We start from the raw sequence: 21,269 nt of genomic DNA on the forward strand, positions 1-21,269 counted from the left end.
AAAACAACGACAAGTTGGATAGTATAAGGATGTCTTAGGTGTTTCAAGGTGTCAAGTTCTTAATATCAATAAAAAATTATATTTGTGAATGTCGTTAATATAAAAGTATTTAAATGACGTGCAAATTAATTAAGTGTTATAATGGATAAGTTAAATAACATGCATTCATTAAATTGATTCAGGGATTTAAATTGCAAAAAATTAAATTTTATTTGACATTCATATTGTTCTATGAAAAAACTTAAAACAAATGAACCACGAAATCTATCCCTGCCGAGCCTGCCCTCAAGTGCTCAACAAAACAAATGTCCGATCTTGCGCCCATTTCGTAAGTTCCTCGAACGATAGTTTAGTTAGATTTAAACCCTCAATAAATTTTAACATTGTTGGGAAAAAGTGTAGTGTTATTAGTTTCGATCAAAAGCAATAAGGGTAACGAAACAAACGAATCCTTCATAACAAAGTGTTTTATATTTAACGTCTACGTCTACGAGAGGAATCAAGTTTCATTATAAATAATAGTGTTTGCATAAGAGCTACAGAAAGCAAAGGACCTGCTGAATGATAGCGCAAGAGAGGATATTTTCCGAAACCGACGTAGACTGATGGACTCGCAAGATGGCAGTGAACCTATCTTCACCTTTCACTTCATAGCAACTGATTGATAGTGAATCTCGATGTGTTATCCGTTAGTTGTCAGTCGCAGCGCGGATGCTGACTCTGATTTTGTGCGATGGTGATAAAGTGCAAGAAATACAAGCAACAAACAATGAATACTAACACCATCAAGAACATGGACTACAACTGGTCCCCAGGGCCTGAGCCCCCCAACAGCCAGGAGGCGGGGGTCGCCAGGGCTGTCTTCAGTCCACACGCGAATTCCTTGCCATTTGAGGAGCGGCGTGTCACATTAGAGCAGCCAGTTAAGGTAACTTGTTTGTGTTACTGTTAAAAGTGTAATAAACAGAATCTTATTAGACTTTCAGGTTATAAATGCACTCTGATTGTTTGTGGGTTAGATGTGTGCGTTTAGTAGCACCTTGTTTATGTTTTTCATCTTGCTATGAGTGTAGAATGAGCCAAAGCCAGACCTCATACAGAATAAGGTTATCAACCATTCCGGTTAACATTCCCCCATGTAAATTAGGTCCTACAATAATTATGTAGTGCATGAGAAAATAGGTTTGAATAAAAAAAACATACAGTTGTAAGGTAAGCTAGAGTTGTAAGTAAGTATGTATATTGATAATTTCTATGTAGCAGAACCATTCTCAGAATGTGCTAATTGTTACCATTGTTTACTAGTCACTGTACAATACAATACAGTACTTAGCAACTGACAAAACACAGCACAAGGTTTTGCCATTTGTACTGGGTTTTATACGGATACAGCTTTTATAAACCTATTGATGTATGTATATCTTATTTTTGTATGGAAATTACATTTCAATAGCTGTGACTCCAAGCTGTATACTTTTTAAATATTATAAAGTAGACAACAGCTGGTACTAATATTAACAGGTGATCAATATGAATACTGTACAAGAAGTGGCATTTGTTACTGGGCCATGTAATTTTTTCGCACTATAGGTACCATCTATTTAAACTTTAGTCCGTTTGTGTGCTATGCTTGTAACCAACATACACAATGTACAATGGGAATGGTAACATCATGTGAGCTCAGATTAGAGTGTGATACACTGTGAAAATCCTTATAACCACTTAATATGATTCTTCTAAACAAGTAAACAAAATTATAACTACCCTAATTTAATTTGGTATTCCTAAAACATTATTTCAACATTTTTATAGATATAAAACTATCAAAGTAATTATTACAAGTATATAAATATTATAGAGGTACTAAAACAGAAGTAAATTAATTTATTGCGATCTTTACCTCTGCCAATCCTGGGAATTTTCCATACTATGGCAACCAATGGGTACACACAAGTCTGGTCAGAAGTATACAATATAAACGAGGCTAATTGTTTTTTTTTATTTTTATATGAAAAAGTAGGTAATTAATATTGAATATGAGTCTATGAGTAACTAGCATAATTCTCATAATAAGATAAGCATTTAAAAAAATAATTATATGATGTTTCCCGCAAGCTTTTCTTTAACTTAAATGGTTTTTCCATTGAAAGTTTGGGATCAGTTTTCAGATATTACTAACCACTTTCTCATACCTATCCTCCCTTTTTAATACATTTAGATGTATAGATTTACAAATCAGTACATACATATACATTGTTATCACAAATGTTCTTGTATTTTTGTCTAATGTTATTTTTTTAAAGAAGATATAATCATCATTTGGCATCTCAATAAGTTATATCATATTTGGGTTTCGAGTGCTAGTTATGGTAGGTACAGTATCTTAGTAAAATGTATATCTTAGTTACATGCGTAGAATATTGGTTTTCAATACTATCTGTAATACTCTGGTGGCTCTCTCCATCTGGTGGTTGTTTTAGTCTAGATAGTCGACATTTGCTGAACTGTACACATAGAACATATCCTTGACATAAACTTCAAGAACCTGGTTTTGTCATAAATCATAGGATTGAAACCTCTATCTCCTATCTAGTGAGCTACATAATAAGTTTAAATAGTGAACCTGCAATTATAAAACTTACCAGTCTAATTTTAAAACATCAAATTGATTAGATATTTTTAGATCTGTACAAGTGATATGAATACTTGACTTTTACAGCAGCCAATCATAATAAAAGTAATAGCTTATGTACAGCCCTCAATATGCCTTCCTGTTGGAGGCGTCATCCTGGTCTGAGTTTGTGTGCACCTTACAGCTTGATACAACAATAATGCAGCTAAATTGTAACTGATAGCCAAGTCATATCTAAAGTCTTATAACTATTGGCATAAGGGGTATTATGTGCATAATATTACATGTTATGTAGTGGACTTCACTGTGCTTAGATGAGTCAGCTTGACCCGAGGTGCTCGAGACATATTCAATTCTGCAGTTGGCAATTAAATTTAATGAGATTAAATTGAAGTAAGTCAGCATATGCCACTGGAGGGATTTTGCTTCAGTTTTTTTAAAGTAGGACTGTAATTTTATGACACATAGTTTTTGCAGTATTATGTTTAAATGATTTATCATTATCACGCACATTGAATACCTACTTATTATACCCATTTATGGTTGTAAACGATGACTAAACAAATAGTTAGGTAGCTGCACTAGTCACGCCTATTACTACACTAACACCCATATTCTAAGTCATTTCCTTCACTTAAGATTCTACTTCACTTGTTGAAGGATGCCATAAGGGATCTCTCACAGAACACTTCAAATCGGTATTCTAAGTCGGTATTTTGACATTCCTTCAAAAAGGAAGCTAGAAACATTTCGCTTAGGATTTTTTTACGTTCTATAGCTAATTATATCATTTCCGGTCTCATTTTCTTTTGTCAATGGTAGAAATACGACTCCTTTTCTTGAGATTTATCAACACATTTTGTTCTACGCAGATGCTACAATCTATGACACGGAATAAATAACTTCAAATCTTCAAACAATGTCTAAAAAAATTGCAGTAACGAATCGTGTTTAGTGTCAGTGTATAAAAAAGAATAACAATCAACATTATAGTGCCACAAACTTATCTGTTCCGGTGAGAGCGAACTAAATTGGTCCATATAATCTATGTCAATATGAAATTCATTAGTACAGTAAGTAATGAGGTATGGACCAATTTAGTTCGCTCTCACCGGAACAGATAAGTTTGTGGCACTATAACATCTATGAAAACAATTTCTTCACTCCTGCAGTTTTAACAGCGTACCTATTAAAATCGTAATCTTTAGAAATTTCCTGTGATATCTAATTAATAGGTGAAAATGAGTGGAAGACATTTGATTATGTGTTCTACATTTTCTATGTTATTTCTAAAGTTTTTAGTCAGGCAGAAGCTGGATGAGGAAGACTGATTCGTTGATTATTATGTAAAACATTGTGATACTTAAATAAAACATTTTTAAAGTACTTACCTGTTATTTTTTATTACAAAATCATACATATGAAAAAAGTAATAACGATAAAATGTTTATTTAGCTAAAAACTGTCTTATTTATTTAACAAAAATCAAACTTTCATATCATACCTAATTAAAAGGCCTGGTTATAAATGCACTCCTTATTATGCTACCTCGCGCTGCATCCTGCACTTCAGCTACTGGAACAGCTTCCAGGTCAAGCTCAGGCTCAATTAAAGGCTCATTCGTTTTCACGCATATATTGTGGAGGACAGCACATGCCACTATGATGTGGCATGAGTTCTCTAAACTGTTCTGCAGCTTTCGGTTTAGACAAGCAAACCGTCTCTTAAGTACTCCATTTACTCGTTCTATAACATTTCTTGTGGAGATTTGTGCTCTGTTATATCGCTGTTTCTCTGGAGTATCTCTATTTGCAAAGCTGGCGGCAGTGGAAGGCCTCGGCGATTTCTATTATTATTTACAAATAATAGAGGCATCAGCAGATTTATAACACTCGCTTTGCTAAATCGAAACCGTCCCTGAAATTCCGTATCATTGTAAAATTCGAAAGGGTTTTCAGCATCCCTTATGTATCGCCGTGCCAAGAAATTATATGGTTCTCCTAAAACGTATTCAATAAATTCGTCAAACTCCGCAATTTCTATCCTTTGAGTATCTATAAGGTAGCTCAAGAGGTACCTTCACTTTGACAGTTCATTCCAAAAGCTTGAGTAAGAAAATGCTTAAGTGAAGGAGACTTTTTATGACTATAGCTACCGAATTAAGGAAGAAACCTTAAGTCAAGGAAATTATAAGGAAAGGAAATGACTTAGAATATGGGTGTAAGCGTCAATTCACACGTACCACAACCACACCACGTCGCAGCGACAAAATGTGGTCAAGCTGTGGTTACGTGTGAATTGTGTGACAGCGGCTTTTTGCAGTTGCGTTGTGGCAGCGACAAAATGTCGATGTGGTTGCGTTGTCGCTGTCATTGCGATGTGGTAACCACGTCGTCGTGTGCAGTTAATACGGAAAACAGGTTGCCGCGGTGCCGCCGCCGCGTGGCGGCGTTGCCGTTGCGATGTGGTTGCGTTGTGGTTGAGATGTGGTTGCGATGTGGTCGTATTACACAGGTGGTCGATAGCAACGGCAAAATGTGGCACGTGTGAATTGGATTATTCATTGTCAATACAAAATATACGCCCGACCACATCGCGTGGTTGTGGTGTGGTTGTGGCTGTGGTGTGGTTGTGGTACGTCTGAATTGACCCTAACAACGGCAAAATGTGGCACGTGTGAATTGGATTATTCATTGTCAATACAAAATATACGCCCGACCACACCGCGTGGTTGTGGTGTGGTTGTGGTTGTGGTGTGGTACGTCTGAATTGACCCTAACCGCATCCCTAACATTGTTAGGCTAACAATAAATAGCACACATAAATGGTACTAAACATCTGTGGAAGTCAGAAATGATCATTAATGCTTATTAAGGTTTTTCTTAAGCTTACACCAACCCGCACTTGGCCAGCGTGGTGGACTAGGCCTAAACCCTTCCTTCATTGAAAGGAGACCCGTGCCCCAGCAGTGGGGACGTAATGGGTCGTGATTACTCGTGATACAAGGTTTTTCTTATCGATAATCCTTATTTACTACGTATTAATTTATGAATGAGTTTTCGAAGACAATTTTCCTAAATTCTACCATGTCTATATTAGGCCACGGCAGACCATCCTTTTCTCGATGCAGTCCAGGTCGTTTACTTTGTTATAATAAATCTTGTTCTACTATGTTAGAAGTCTCTCTGTTAGGATTTTCAGTAAATTGATGTTATTAGTATCAGATATTCAGATTATAAGGCAACCTTCAGTCCCTTACCCACCACCATTATTTCCTTTACGTACCTATGCGATCTAAGATTGATGACTACGCTACAGGTAGACTTACTTATACTTTAATTTCCGCACGTGAATCTTTTTGTAATTAATACATAATGTAGTTAAATATACCATGCTATAAACTACATCCTAGGTAGCTGGGTAGTTCTTTATTTATAGCGTTATAAACTCGCGGTTGGTGAAGCGGTGTTCCTTGCGCTTGAGCCCTTTTAGCAGAGGATTGAACATTGCAAATTATATCACACACTGTTATTGCGAATCAATGGAAACGTGACTGGAACAAAGAATGATGTGACTTCCATATTACTGACTCGCTTCTGTAAAGTTTCTTGCTCGTGCACATACATAACTGCAATGCACCATAGGTACACTAAACTATAAGTACTGGTGACTTTCTTTAATAGATTGTGGAATTCTTATTTATACTTTGTAATATACCTCCTTACTAGTTATGTCCTGCTATGCATGTTTAAGCTGCAAATTAGTTGGGCCATAGCAAGGGCCGTTGTTCCGTGAGAAAATCGAGATAATAGATAAGTGATATATACGCACCGATATTATAGTACAAAGAAACTCTTATCTTCTCATCTCTATCGTGGGATCAAGCGCCAAACTTATCTTACGGTGTCTGATAAAATTGTAGCCTAGTACTTACTACTCTCGTACCATAGTTATCTGTATAGAACAGTACACTGCCGTGAGGAAACAAGGTTATCATAAGAGACTGTTAATACTAGAATCGATTCGAACAACAGTTTTGCGTTTTTAGTGAACAAACACGTATGAAGTGGTGTTCACGGCAATGGGCACACGAAGAAGCATCTCGCCCGATTACCCCTCCGTATTTTACACTACACACCTAAACGGCCAGAGCCACTGAACAATAAAATTTCTTTACAGACACCGCACAAATAATTGTGTCAATGCTTACGACAATCCGTAGGGCTGCGTGTTTCGCAATGCCGCTGTGTAGTGCCCATAAATGATTATAGTTTTATTGTTTCAGATTGGAAGGAATGTGTACCGAGCGACTCCCACCCCCACCAACACTATCTTCGAGTGCAGAGTGCTGTCGCGGCACCACGCCACCCTCTACTATGATAAAGGACACTTCTATCTTGTGGTACGATACAATGCATTTACTTTTTCCCCCTAAGTACGCGTGTTTTGAAACTATACAAGGCCAGAACGCAGAGGTTGGGACTGCTCGCGTATATTTTCAAATTAAAATAGTGCCATGATTTACTTGGAAGTATACAAGGCCATTACGCACTAATCGCGTATATTTTCAAGTAAGTTGGGCCAAAATTATGGCTTGAAAATATACTGCAGCAGTTACCACTGCGTACTAATCGTGTATATTTTCAAGTGCCGAACGGCAATGCGAGCACTTGAAACTATACGCGATTAGTTACCAGGTAGGCCTTTTGAATTGTTGCTCTCTCTTTCTTTCATGCGAAATAGTAATAAGTCTATTGCTTTCTAAACATTGCATCATCATTTCGCACTTATCATTGTTTTCGTAACGTATTTGTTTACATCGTACAGTTAAAACGTAAATTGATTTAAATTAAACTTTAGAACTGTTGTAAATAGTAAAAATGATCTCAGAAGAGGGTGTAGAACACTTCATAAAAGACAATTACGGTGAATTCATTATTGATGAAAAATATGTCTGTAACAGTTCTATAGGGTAATACCTACGACACCCACGAGCAATGAATAAGTCTAAATAGCAAAAAGTCAACACCAAATGACCCCAATTTTTTAAAACAATTAATTTAGAATTTGATCAAAGTTTACGTTTTGAGTTGGTTAGATATAATCATATTTTGATGAGCTGTTAAATGTACTTTAACATTGCCGACAGCGTCATTAAGAGTTCTTTCCGTCCAGGAGCTATCATCACTGGAACTTTTTCATTGCTCGTGAGTGTAGTAGGTATTAAGTACTCTTAATTCATATAAATAATAAGATATTAGTATTAGCAAGCTTACTTGCAAGTATGATTGCTATACTTAAATATCAATTTATCAATCAAATTAGAGCTTGTTCATTTTTATTTATTAACTTTCTATAGGTATGACAGGCAGAACAAGTTAATTGTAGTCATGTACATTTTCCGAAATAGTTAATTAAGTAAATCAGAATCCGCATGTAGGTATATTTTATATCCGTCAAGTACGCCAATCAAGCAATGTGCGTAATAGCAATGTATATTTTCAAGAACGATTCAGTAAATCCCAACTTGAAAGTATACGCGATTAGTACGCACAAATCGTGTATATTTTCAAGTGAAATAATATTTTTTTTCACTTGAAACTATACAGTGCTAGTACACTATGGGTGCGTTCTGGCCTTGTATAGTTTCAAAACACGCCCTAAGTACAGATAATTGAACCTATTACGGACATGCACGTCCTGATTAGATACCCAAAAGTAGTATAGTCTAAAATAGAACTCGTTGTCTTGACTGTAGCAATGGAGCGTATCGCTTATTGCCCAAACAAACAGCACGGCAATAAACATAAATGAGCTACATACTCAATTAGAGTTCGGATGTCTATTACAAAACTCGGAGTCATCATCCTAGCCTGGGGACCTTGGACGAGTGTCTGACGTACTTTATGACACAACTCTCACTTACTCGTATGTTTCAATTCGATTGCTGCCAAATCGACAGCTGTTCCAGTCTTGCGCCATTCTCGACTTACGCCTTCTACGAATAAGGCGAAGGAAACGGCGTCTGAGCAGCGTTTACTGCCATCGCCCCAGGTTAAACTGTTTAGCATTCCGTCCGTGAGGGTCGTATGTTCCGAACAATAGAGGTCACTTTGGTGTGGTTTGATGGTATATTTATGCGTGGCAGAGTGTGCCGACGCAACGTCCGCCTACAGTCGGTTTCTATGAGTTCGCCTTCAGTTGTCTTTATGCTAATTATTTACCGGTTATTACACTGCTTGCTTTGAGGCGGGTCGCCGACAGTGGGTCGTTCCCTTAGCTTTTGTTGCAGAGAAACAAACATTTCACGCATTCCTGGCCACATATTGTTCCGATGTGAAGTGGCACGCCATAGTTCCCTTGTTGGAATAAGACATTGTTATGGGATAAGAAATAGTTTTATGGTAATTTAAACAAAACGAAACTTATTTAGAAAGAGTTTCTTTAATTGAAAGCGCTTTCAAGTCCTACATATAATTATTACTTTGGTATGTACTGGGTTTTTGTATTTAGTATCACTTGACTCGTACACTATCAAAAGTGGCCGAATTTTCTGTATTGCTCTATCGTTTATCACGAAAATGTTAACTCAGTTATTTTGTTTGGACAATTTCGTTTCCGCATCTCTACAAAAATCCAGTTTATACCTACGTATACCACGTACTGATAGTGATAGAAGGTTTTCCGCATCCTAAATATTAAATTGCATTTATGCTCTATTCAGACTTATCCAATGTCGCTGTCTTTCTTCTAAGTCTGTACCTATGAAATCATTCTCATAGAACTTAAATCGCGAATTCGCAAACAAATGGCCTTGCATAATGGGACAAATAAACCAAATTTATCTCCATATAGGTACATAGCATAATAAAATAAATAGCTATAAATAATGACAGTAGTAGGTGGGATGTGATGATGTGGTTGCTTAAACGCGTGGGCAATGATTTGGTGACACTGGAATCCCAAAATAACTTTAAATAATAATAATCTTGCAAGTCCCGGTGTACCTAAATTGGCTTCGTCGAATCTTCATGTACCATTTCTGCTTTTCTGGTCTGTTCTGTGGTAGATAGAAGTTTAACTAAGCTTGTAAACATAGCCTACACCTACTAGCCTAGCACAGGGCGCAAGCCGCGCACGTCAAGGCATGACAAAAGTTCACCGTCGTGCTCGCCCTCGAGGCCGCGCGATGTGAGTAAGCGCGATGCAAAACTTTTGTCACTTCTTGCGCCCCATGCTAGCTCTTCTGATTTAGGTTTTTACTTTTTTTACGATTCATGCATGTTTATTAGTAAGACTTTCGCTAGTCTCTCCCCAGTCGTAAGACTGCTGTAAAGCATTATTGTTTTTATAATAAATAAATAAATAAAGACTCCTGTCGTTTATCCGACACATTGGGTTATGGTTAATAGATTGATGGAAGTGCTCCTGTGTAATTGTGCAGTCAATTATATACCTACTCCTGCGCAGTTAGTCATTATGAGGTACAGCGATATACCTACCGTAGCTCACTCGGGTGCATTCAATACCGATACTAAATTTGCATATATACAGTGATAAATAATACGATTAGTTGTTAATGCAACACAAAATATGTATCAAACAATCGTATTAAGTATTTTTTTATATTGGATTCGCAATACTATGCCATTAGTCACGTCCATATATTGTCTAAAATGAGTACAATGACACACGCTCACACATTCGCGTGTTTGTTTGTTTACAGGACCATCAGAGCAGCAACGGAACGTTCATAAACAACAACCGGTGTTCGATATCGAAAGACCAGGAGCCGCATGAGGTGTTCTCCGGCGATATAGTCCAGTTTGGCATATCGGTCGTGGAGAATGCTGCCGAAAAGGTAGAAGTACGGAAATTTTATATTTAACAAGTTTTTGATTGCTTACGTTAATAATTTCGACAATGAAGCGCTGGGTAGTTGGAGTTAAAGCTGACGGCAGGGAAAAGGTAAGTGCTTTTAGAATTTTAGGGCGTGCTTAGAATTAAGTAAAAAGTTGTTGCTTTTTTTTTTGTGTACCGCTGTGTGGATCCAGCCTTAAGAAATGTAACGTAACTAATAAATGCTTGATAAGTGTGCCCTAAAATTACTAGCATACGATTTTAACACCGTGCTGTTTTTATGTTGCTATTTATCTATATTCATTTTTGCCTTCTCTATCTTTTATTTATTTATGCGTCCCTTCGACCTCCGATACCTACTTTCTTCTGATCCTGTAAAAAGTACGCGTATCGTTTTTGAAACCAATATAATGTGAGTAGTTGTAATATTATTATACTTATGTAAATGTATAATTATTGTGTAGTTTTATCCCTGGTGTAGGCATGTATTTTACCTTACCTATTTCTTTTCGAATCCTCAAATATCAATGTAATGTATTTATTTTATACCCTTGATATTTCAGATGTCCAACCTACAGATAGATTTACTACTATGATTATGTGACTGTTAAGTATGTGAAAGAATATTAAGTTTGGTCCAAGTCCTATAAAGTGACTCGTTAACTCTTAAAAGTAAACAACTTATTTTCTTTCTTTATACGCATCAGAAAAACAGCCAGTACGAATTCTAACCGTAGGTTGGATACCAAAGCCTACCTCCCCAGCTGATATGACTCTTTCTCTACATCCTCAGAACACATTTCCGCCGGTGGTGGCGCTTCTCAAGCTGTTCCACCCGGACGGCAAGGAGGCCAAGCTGTCGTTCAACCCCACCATGACCACGCCGCTGCACCTCAAGGAGCTGTATCAGCTTAACAACTTTGTGCAGGTATGTGTTACCTTATAAATAGGCAGGTAGATGGGTCGGAAGACGGAAAAACCATTGGCAAAACGTGACGAAATGCACCTACTTATAGAGGTCGGAAGAGGCCGGCGGGTTAAAGAGTTTCTATAGCTGTGGTGCCTATAGAGGGATGTGTCCAATTGTTGGCTAGTGATGATGATGTTGTACATGAGATACAAAATTCTATTTGTTTTCAGGATATCAATAGTTCGCATCTTGCTCGGTACATGAGAGCGGTCAAAATATCTATGAGCTTACATTTCACCCCAACATGTTCGCTTTCAGAACTTTTTCCCCTAATACAAATGTCATTTTGTTTCTGAAATTAAAATGGGGCCTTCCTATCTATCCGCAGGAAGCGATCCAGCGCGAGGCGTCGCTAGAAACCCGCGTGCGCTCTCTCCGCGAGTGCGTGGAGCGCACGCGCGCCGAGGCCGCCGCCGCCTGGCAGCTGTTCGTGGGAGAGCAACGCCTGCTGATGCGGGTGCACACGCTCGAGTCCGTGCTGGCGGCGGGGAAGCAGCCCGAGGCGCAGTTAGTAGGGCAGCTGCTGGACGACAAGCGCAACTACCAGGTCAGTGCGCGCTGCAGCAGTGAGCACCCGCTAGATGTCGCTGTGTGTGAGTGTGTGCTGGCGGCCGCTAGATGTCGCTGTGTGTGAGTGTGTGCTGGCGGCCGGCAAGCAGCCCGAGGCGCAGCTATATTTCATTTCACGGGGAAAGACACAAATACATGATACAAACAAAAACTACCTTCATTCGAATGTAATAAGGGTTCTTTCAGATGTCTTTCCCCGTGGACCAAGGTATAGTAGGGCATTTTGCAGGTGGTTAAACTCGCGCAACTTTAGGGGAACGGTTCTGCGTTGCGATGACTCAAATATAAATGACTTGTATTCTAACACGATACCCGTTTTCTAAACTATGTGATATGTTTATAACCTGTAATTCCCGACGACTTGGTCATAAACTACAGGCAGTATACCTTCAGTCAGACGGCAGTCTGACATCAGGGATCCATGGAGCAGTGGATCTAGCCGCTGCTGCGTATAGCTACAGTACTCACAAGGAGAGTCGCCTCGGGGTGGTGAGACCCCTCCCTGATGTCCTGACAGGTGCCGGAGCTGTTGATGGCACGCTTGTATTCTAACAGTGTAATCTGTTTCCAGGAAGTGGCGCAAGAGAGCCTGCGAGCGGCGCACGAGCAGCGGCTGTCGCTGGAGGAGTCGCTGGAGCGCCGCAGCCGCGAGGCCGCCGCGCTGCACCAGCACAACTGCGCGCTGCGCGCCGCCGCCAACAGCGCGCTGGCCGAGCTGCAGGTGAGTCACAGCAGCGGCTGTCGCTGGAGGAGTCGCTGGAGCGCCGCAGCCGCGAGGCCGCCGCGCTGCACCAGCACAACTGCGCGCTGCGCGCCGCCGCCAACAGCGCGCTGGCCGAGCTGCAGGTGAGTCACAGCAGCGGCTGTCGCTGGAGGAGTCGCTGGAGCGCCGCAGCCGCGAGGCCGCCGCGCTGCACCAGCACAACTGCGCGCTGTGCGCCGCCGCCAACAGCGCGCTGGCCGAGCTGCAGGTTAGTCGCGAGCAACGGATGGAGAACTAAGGGATCATGACGAAGTTTCAGAAATGGTCTACGGATGTGACGGGGTCATGCTATCATATCTAGCATTCAAGTACGTTACCCACCATAGGTATCATAACACAGTCCATAATACAGATAAAAACATTATCAAAGAATGGCAGATGGACTCAGGCTATCGTGCTCTATCTTGCTCTTATCATAGCACCGTAACTGTTTATTTTTCCCCACGGTTTGTAGTAATTACCTCGAGCTTCGGATAGGGCTCCTGATTAACTCGATAAATTAATAAAAGTTAGCGGTGAAGTGGGTGCTATTCTTTTCTGGTTTTATTGTTCTCTTTCAATGTTTCAAATGAATGTTTCTTTCTTTCTTTCTATTCGGTAAAATCAAATTACTTTTCACTTTTTATAAAATGATTTTTTACAAAATGTTTTCTTTTGCGCATTGCAGAAGCTGGCAGCGCGGTGCGAGCGCAAGATGTGCGCGGCGCGGATCGCCATCGCGGCCGCCGAGGAGCGCGAGGCCAAAGTCAGGGACCAACTGCCGCTCGCTGTGAGTATTCACCTACTATTTGTGCTCTACATCTATTTAAATCATTATTTGTAATAATCCCATGTAGCGCACTGCAACTTTAATATAAGCAAAATGTTTGGAACAGGATTATGGAACTGATAAAAGTTTGCGGCGCCTGTAGGTAATAATAATACTCATTAGCAAACTTCTGTATGAAAACGTAATCGAGAAAAGAGAAGTCTTGTTTTTATTGCTTCATTAATAGGGTCTGAAGAGCAACCAATGCAAAATTCAAGGACTGGTCTACTCCAATGATTAAGACTGTTGATAGAATTTTTATCCCGTCCCAACTTGTAAAACCCCTCTGTGTTTGTCTTACCGTAAAATAACTCTTCTTTGTCCACGGTTCCAGTATTCAGTACAAAACGGCGAGGCGAAGATGCTTGTTTTGAGCTCGGACAGCGGGCGCGCGCCGTCGCCGCGCCGCGCCTCGCTCGAGGACGCCGTGCGCGCGCTGCCCGACTACGTCAAGCTACTACTGCCGCAGAATGTGCTCAACAAGGTACTTGCACTTGTATAGTAGAAGATGCTGGTGCTAGCTCGGACAGCGCCTCGCTCGAGGACGCCGTGCGCGCGCTGCCCGACTACGTCAAGCTACTCCTGCCGCAGAATGTGCTCAACAAGGTACTTGTACTTGTATAGTAGAAGATGCTGGTGCTAGCTCGGACAGCGCCTCGCTCGAGGACGCCGTGCGCGCGCTGCCCGACTACGTCAAGCTACTCCTGCCGCAGAATGTGCTCAACAAGGTACTTGTACTTGTATAGTAGAAGATGCTGGTGCTAGCTCGGACAGCGCCTCGCTCGAGGACGCCGTGCGCGCGCTGCCCGACTACGTCAAGCTACTACTGCCGCAGAATGTGCTCAACAAGGTACTTGCACTTGTATAGTAGAAGATGCTGGTGCTAGCTCGGACAGCGCCTCGCTCGAGGACGCCGTGCGCGCGCTGCCCGACTACGTCAAGCTACTCCTGCCGCAGAATGTGCTCAACAAGGTACTTGTACTTGTATAGTAGAAGATGCTGGTGCTAGCTCGGACAGCGCCTCGCTCGAGGACGCCGTGCGCGCGCTGCCCGACTACGTCAAGCTACTCCTGCCGCAGAATGTGCTCAACAAGGTACTTGTACTTGTATAGTAGAAGATGCTGGTGCTAGCTCGGACAGCGCCTCGCTCGAGGACGCCGTGCGCGCGCTGCCCGACTACGTCAAGCTACTCCTGCCGCAGAATGTGCTCAACAAGGTACTTACACTTTTTCTTAGCATGTCGGGGATAAACACTAGAGCTGTGATACCTACTTGTACTGGGGTTCGTCACTCTTATAAAATGATATAAGTTGTGATATCAGTCGCTGACTGTCTAGGGTGTGAGGAGGTAAGCTAGCACGTCACTCGAGGACCCTCCTTCCATGCACTCTAAAGCACTGACGTATTTTATGGTTGTCATCAAACAATCGTACTGTCAAAAATCATCTAGTTTTCTGCCATGATACACATCTTTATTGGAAAGGGACCCGAGCCGCAGCAGTGTGGACGTGTTAGGTTGTGATGATACACTCAAGAGCAATGAAAAACTTCCAGTGACAATAGCACCAAATTACTCCTAAATGAAAAATACTAGGTATGAGAACTCTATGGGGAGTGATGACGAATAACACAAAACTCAGGGTATACACAATGAAACTTATATTGTCAGGTTCTACAGACACGGTGTAAGTAAGTGAGGTAGTTTTAGAGCAATTATCTATTAACATTAATGACCGCGAAGGCGCAAACGAGCGTGGTGTAGCCGGGAACGAGTTAGCCGCGACTGACTGCGCGGGCTTCGCTGGCCGGTGGCGCGAGCGCGGGGTGCGTGCGGGTGAAGGGGAGGACGCGGGACGCGGTCTGCGCAGTAAAGCTGCGCAGTAAAACGGCGCGGCGGCGAGGGACGCTAACCGCTTTCGGCGCGCGATTTGTTTTCGCGGGAAAACGGTTAGCAGTCTTGTTACATCCTCCCCCTCTAGTCCGAACCAAGCGCCCTCGCGTTCGGAGTAGCACGGTGACAGCCCTGGTCCTCCCCCTAAACTGTTCGTCGTCCTCGTGAACGCTGATGGTCGGACGGTGGGGTGGTCTGCGCAGGGGTTCTGCGCGCGCGGGGGTACTGCGCGCCGCGCGCTGCGTGCTGGTAGAAGGCACCGGGCGGGCCAGCCGAGCCTGACGAGGCGGGCGGCCGGGCTCCGTGTGCTCCCAGAAGGCACCGGGCGGGCCAGCTCTGCCTGACGAGGCGGGCGGCCGGGCTCCGTGTGCTCCCAGAAGGCACCGGGCGGGCCAGCTCTGCCTGACGAGGCGGGCGGCCGGGCTCCGTGTGCTCCCAGAAGGCACCGGGCGGGCCGTACCCCCGCGCGCGCAGAACCCCTGCGCAGACCACCCCACCGTCCGACCATCAGCGTTCACGAGGACGACGAACAGTTTAGGGGGAGGACCAGGGCTGTCACCGTGCTACTCCGAACGCGAGGGCGCTTGGTTCGGACTAGAGGGGGAGGATGTAACAAGACTGCTAACCGTTTTCCCGCGAAAACAAATCGCGCGCCGAAAGCGGTTAGCGTCCCTCGCCGCCGCGCCGTTTTACTGCGCAGCTTTACTGCGCAGACCGCGTCCCGCGTCCTCCCCTTCACCCGCACGCACCCCGCGCTCGCGCCACCGGCCAGCGAAGCCCGCGCAGTCAGTCGCGGCTAACTCGTTCCCGGCTACACCACGCTCGTTTGCGCCTTCGCGGTCATTAATGTTAATAGATAATTGCTCTAAAACTACCTCACTTACTTACACCGTGTCTGTAGAACCTGACAATATAAGTTTCATTGTGTTTACCCTGAGTTTTGTGTTATTCGTCATCACTCCCCATAGACTTCTCATAGTTTGGGCGCCACTATGAGAACTCTATGGGGAGTGATGACGAATAACACAAAACTCAGGGTATACACAATGAAACTTATATTGTCAGGTTCTACAGACACGGTGTAAGTAAGTGTTTTCGCGGGAAAACGGTTAGCAGTCTTGTTACATAGGTTAATTACGCCGTCTGCAATATTGAAGTACATTTAACAGTACATCGGAATATTGCCAATTAAAAACGTAAATGTGGTTTATCATGTCCATTACCTTTTCATGAACCAGCTTGATACTTGTATTTACTTACGATTTCATAATAATTTTCAGGTCGGAATTAAAGCAGTAGCAGCCGATGGAAAATCAGCGAAAGAATTCGAATTAATATTGAAGAAAAATAATATTTACGATGCCGAATGTCGAGGTGAGTTGTCTTAAAATGGTTTTGATATATTTATATATGTGTACATTTGTTGGTTGTATGAAATAAGATTCAAGCCAGCCAAGCCAAGATATTTTAATTTATTAACTGAATTTAAGCTGTCTGCTCCGGTCGGTGGTTGGCAAAGCAGCAGTTGGCATTTTAATCTTACTATATTCATCACACCTAGACAGGTCCTTGGAGACCATATTTCCCTATCGGTCCACGAAGTCATAGGATTGAACTGTTTCTCACCTCAAATTGTGTGCCATTTACAGAAAAAGAAAAAGAAGAGGAAAGTGGAGTAGAGGGAGGAAGCGGAGAGGAAATAACGACGGACATCTGTACCGACGACGAGAAGCAATCGAGACTCAACCACGGTATGAGCAACCCTATTATAGGCTTCTTTACAATTATCATATTTTGATAAGTAAATAACATTTCCCTAACAGTGCATCTACTTAAACCCGGAAGATTTCGGGAATTTCTACGAATTGCAGCTAGCTATACTTCGACAGGTTCTAAAACTTAAAAATTGCTTTCTCGCTTCCACGCCATCTGTTGGTAGTCTTCGGTATCTCTTCGCAGGATCTATATCGTAACTTTTAAGCTTGCGAGACTCGAAGATAGATGTCGCCACAAGGGTTTCCCGTTGTAATCTCGAAATAATTAGTAGCTTAGGTGTTAATCCATTTTCCCGTGAAAGACTCACATCATCATCATCATCATCTATCGATCCATACTTCACTGCTGGGGCACGGGTCTCCTTCGAATGAAGGAAGTGTTTTAGGCGACTAGTCGCTGGCCTAGTGCGGGTTGGTGGATTCATACTTACAAATCTTCAACGTTTAATACCTACATGGTTTACGGTTGCAGACACGACGGAGGTGGAGAGCGCGGGCGAGCTGGACGGCGAGCTGCACGACAACAACGCCAACTCCACATACAGCGAGCACTCGCGGGAGGACTCTCCGGTCGGTATACATGCTTCACATATACAGGGTGTAGCAAAAAGGGTATACTCAGCCGAAACCGGTTTTAGAATTAAAAAAAAACACGAAATTTGTCATACTGATTTTATTTTTGGGCTTAGATATAACATGCTTCACATTACGCAGGTTACGGTTTAGTATATCTATACTATCTATCTAGATAGAATATTCTTTATTATACCCTTTTTGCCAAACCCTGTATATTTATCACTTGACATCATAAGCCAACACGGCTATGTACTACGATTCCACTGCTAGTCCGTATATATCCCTTAGCATGTAGCCGTGCCGTAGTTGCGTTGTCGTGTTAAAAGGATTAGCCTGTCAGAATAGCGTCACTCGGACATCAGGTGATTGGATACACGAATTGATGGTCCTAACCGGGAATCGAACCCGAGATGTCTGGCTTTTAAGTATCATTATCAAGGAAGGTGATGAAAATAAAACAAAAGAGTGTTAAATGTATTTTATTATTCTTCTCTTCTGTCCCACAGAGCAAAGCCGGCGTGGAGTACGCGAACATCCTGCGCGTGATGGCCGGCCTCAACGAGGAGATCCGCGCTCTCCGCGAGCGAGTGGCGTCCGCGGCGCAGGAGAACGAGGCTCTGCGCGGCGTGCGCGACGAGCTGCTGGCGGCGCGGGAGGACGCGCCCGAGCACGACGCCGCCGCGCACCGGCAGCGCGTCGCCGACCTGCAGGTGAGCCCCGCGAGACTGTCACGAGGCGGGGGGAGTGGGGAAACGGCGCGATTTGCCGGTGAAAGCTGATTGTAGATGGCGCCACTACATGAACCCAGTTATTTATTTCTCTCGCCCTCTATTATCTAGCTATAGTGCTGACAAAGAGTCTCCAATACAGATTAAAATCCAAATTAAAAAGGAGTATTATTATCATTGTGCGTCCATTGCTGTACATAGGCCTCTGTATTTACTACTATTTATTTTCTGCATTATCGACTATTTTTCATCGAATCGCTGGAACGGGTATACACAAGGATAGAAATAAATATCAACAAATTTTGTTCTTTATTCACAATCACCAAACAATGAAAATTAATTCCAACTGCATTTCCAGGCGCAGCTGACGCGCACGACGGTGGCCGAGGAGGCGAACCTGGCGGAGATCCAGCGGCTGACGGCGAGCGCGGCCGAGCTGCAGGCGCAGCTGGCGCTCCGCCCCTCGCGCGCCGACGTGGACGAGCTGGCGGCCGCCGCGGCGCGCCTCGCCGCCGACCTGGCGGAGCGCGACGCCGCCCTGCGCGCGCTGCGCCAGCCGCCCGCCCGGCGCGACCAGGCCACCGAGACCGACCACCCGGCGCCGGCAGACGACCTGGACGCCACCAAGATATCCGCTGATATAGATGAGATGTTCCGTCTCGATGACGATGACGAGGACGTGGATGAGACCAGCTCCTCCGCTACTGAACTTACCTCGCGTCCTGGAGGTGATGATATGATCGAGCCTGCAGATAAAATACCCAACGGAGCCCTTCTAGCGCTGGAGGAGGAGCTGGTCCGCGCCAAGGAGAAGTGGGCGGAGGAGCGGTCGGAGCGCGCGCGGCTGTCGGCGGAGCTGGCCGGGCTGCGGGCGCCGCGCCGCGCGCCGCTGCTGGCGCTGGCCGTGCCGCTGGCCGCCGCCGCGCTGTACTGGGCGCTGCTGCCCTACATCTCCTGATTCACCGCCTCGTGGGACCCGCCCGGCTACTCCTAGCGCCTGCCGCCCACGACCTCTACAATATTAAACGCACAACGGCGGTTCAACACTTCGACTCTCGCTCGCTTCCTTCTCTGTGTCTTGTGTGTGTGCGCTCAGTTACCTGCCAAAGGTTTCGTATATAGTGTTATAGATAACCTTTAGATGATACGTGTACCTTGTAATACGTTAGTGATGGTAATATTTGGTTTGGCGCGATCGCCGGGGTCGCCTGCGGGCGAGGGTCGACGAGATACAAATTTTAGTGATTCGAACGAGCTCGTACGAAAGTGCCATGACGTAATGACAACTCGGCGCGACCGATCTGTTATCGCCTCCATTGTATATATCTTTTAGAATTGTTTCTGTAAAAATAACGGTATCGTATATTATTATATAAAGTATAAATTAATTGTTGATATCTGCCATAATACCTAAATAATGTAAATTGTAAATCTTAAGGCCTAACGACTGTCCTAAGTTATATAAATATTGTTGTACGAGGTCTATTGAAATTTTCGGCGGCGATGATGAATTTGAATTTGCCAGTTTCCCTTGTTAAATGTTTTACTCGATGATACTTCTCATAGTGTGTTCATGGCGGGGTGTTGTGGACGCAGAGCTAACCGTTCGGTGTCAGTTTGCTTGTGGGCTACATATCATTATATAGGTTACGTAGGGCATTTACTGTGTACGACTTTGCCGGTACAGTTCGGATCGTTTGCATTTTTCTAGTCTTTAGAAACGACGAGTAGACGGCTGCGCGTGACGTCAACTCGCTAATTTTAACATAAATTTGCTTATGAAATAAAATTGTAAACGTAGATTTTGGAACACTTATCGGTTTTTGAATGCATTTAAGTAATTCTGACTCGTTTATCGTCGTAGTTTTTGACGTTATTTAGCGGCGATGCATTTTACACTTTTGCAGCGTCGCTGTTGGTAGGTTACAGTTTGCATGCGAGGTCGCCATTTTGTTTTGTTATGTCCACGCAGAGTGCAGATTACGCTTAGTCTGGAGCGATGACGGCGGGTGCATGCCATCGCTTAGCTCTGTGATGTGAAGGCCAATAGATAATTTTGTAAAAATCTTGTATAACTAACATAATTATTATTATATTATACTTACTTAGATTTTAATATAACTATACCACGTTAAAGTCCACTCTATATTTATTATTTGTTGCACTGATTTTGTTATGTTCTATGTTTTATTTGTGTTTAAACCACCTGATTGTAAATAGGAAATGTATCTTTTACTCGTTCTTACTTTTTATTTAGTTCAACGATTATCGAGGATGAATTTTTATGTTGTATTTTGATGGATAAATTTCTTGCATTCGAAGTGGATGTACTGATAAATTTATTGGAAATAATATTGATTTGTTTAAAACACCGATTCTATTATTTCGTCGCCCTGGTTATTTAAAATTAATTCACAATAACATGACTCATTTGTCTGTGGTTTTAATCCTGTCATATCCAGTATTATTGAATTACATAGACCTACTACCTCTAGACTGGCAATCGCCGTGTGCACTATTCTCTTTCTCACTCAAACCATAGATGTTGCCGACAAAAAAATTAAACCTAAATATGGGGAAATTTAACTTATCATAATAACAAAAACAAAACTTGAGTATATCGTCGGTTGATAGGAAAAAGACACTAAAGGCTAATTTTTCAATAGCCAGATAAAAGTTTTGCTGGGAAATAATTT

General features: G+C 42.8%; 1 protein-coding gene across 3 annotated transcripts; it reads left to right on the plus strand.

Moving 5' to 3' along the window:
* The first annotated feature begins 284 nt into the window (after window positions 1–284).
* LOC105387376 (sarcolemmal membrane-associated protein) lies at window positions 285–20,944 on the plus strand. 3 transcript variants are annotated; one of them, XM_048622665.1, is made up of 14 exons: window positions 285–928; window positions 6,918–7,034; window positions 10,359–10,499; window positions 11,286–11,420; window positions 11,791–12,009; window positions 12,604–12,657; window positions 12,783–12,878; window positions 13,463–13,564; window positions 13,938–14,087; window positions 16,775–16,868; window positions 17,144–17,245; window positions 17,742–17,839; window positions 18,352–18,555; window positions 18,932–20,944. In XM_048622665.1, the coding sequence occupies exons 1-14, from the start codon at window positions 734–736 to the stop codon at window positions 19,529–19,531; spliced, it is 2,307 nt and encodes a 768-aa protein (XP_048478622.1). In that variant the 5' UTR covers window positions 285–733; the 3' UTR covers window positions 19,532–20,944. The 3 variants fall into 3 exon arrangements, with proteins under 3 accessions (XP_048478622.1, XP_048478621.1, XP_048478623.1); XM_048622664.1 differs by lacking the exon at window positions 12,783–12,878 and having other exon boundaries at window positions 12,604–12,753; XM_048622666.1 differs by lacking the exon at window positions 12,783–12,878 and having other exon boundaries at window positions 10,359–10,493; window positions 12,604–12,753.
* Window positions 20,945–21,269: the final 325 nt, after the last annotated feature.

The sequence above is a fragment of the Plutella xylostella genome, chromosome 8 (assembly GCF_932276165.1).
Source record: "Plutella xylostella chromosome 8, ilPluXylo3.1, whole genome shotgun sequence".
In the NCBI taxonomy this organism is placed as follows: Eukaryota; Metazoa; Arthropoda; class Insecta; order Lepidoptera; family Plutellidae; genus Plutella; species Plutella xylostella.

Excerpts from the sequence above, each read along its gene's own strand:
- LOC105387376 (XM_048622664.1), top strand. The coding sequence starts at position 734 with ATGGTGATAAAGTGCAAGAAATACAAGCAACAAACAATGAATACTAAC. Across the intron at positions 12,010-12,603 it reads ACGACAAGCGCAACTACCAG|GAAGTGGCGCAAGAGAGCCT; the intron begins GTCAGTGCGCGC and ends ATCTGTTTCCAG. Across the intron at positions 17,246-17,741 it reads GCAATCGAGACTCAACCACG|ACACGACGGAGGTGGAGAGC; the intron begins GTATGAGCAACC and ends TTACGGTTGCAG.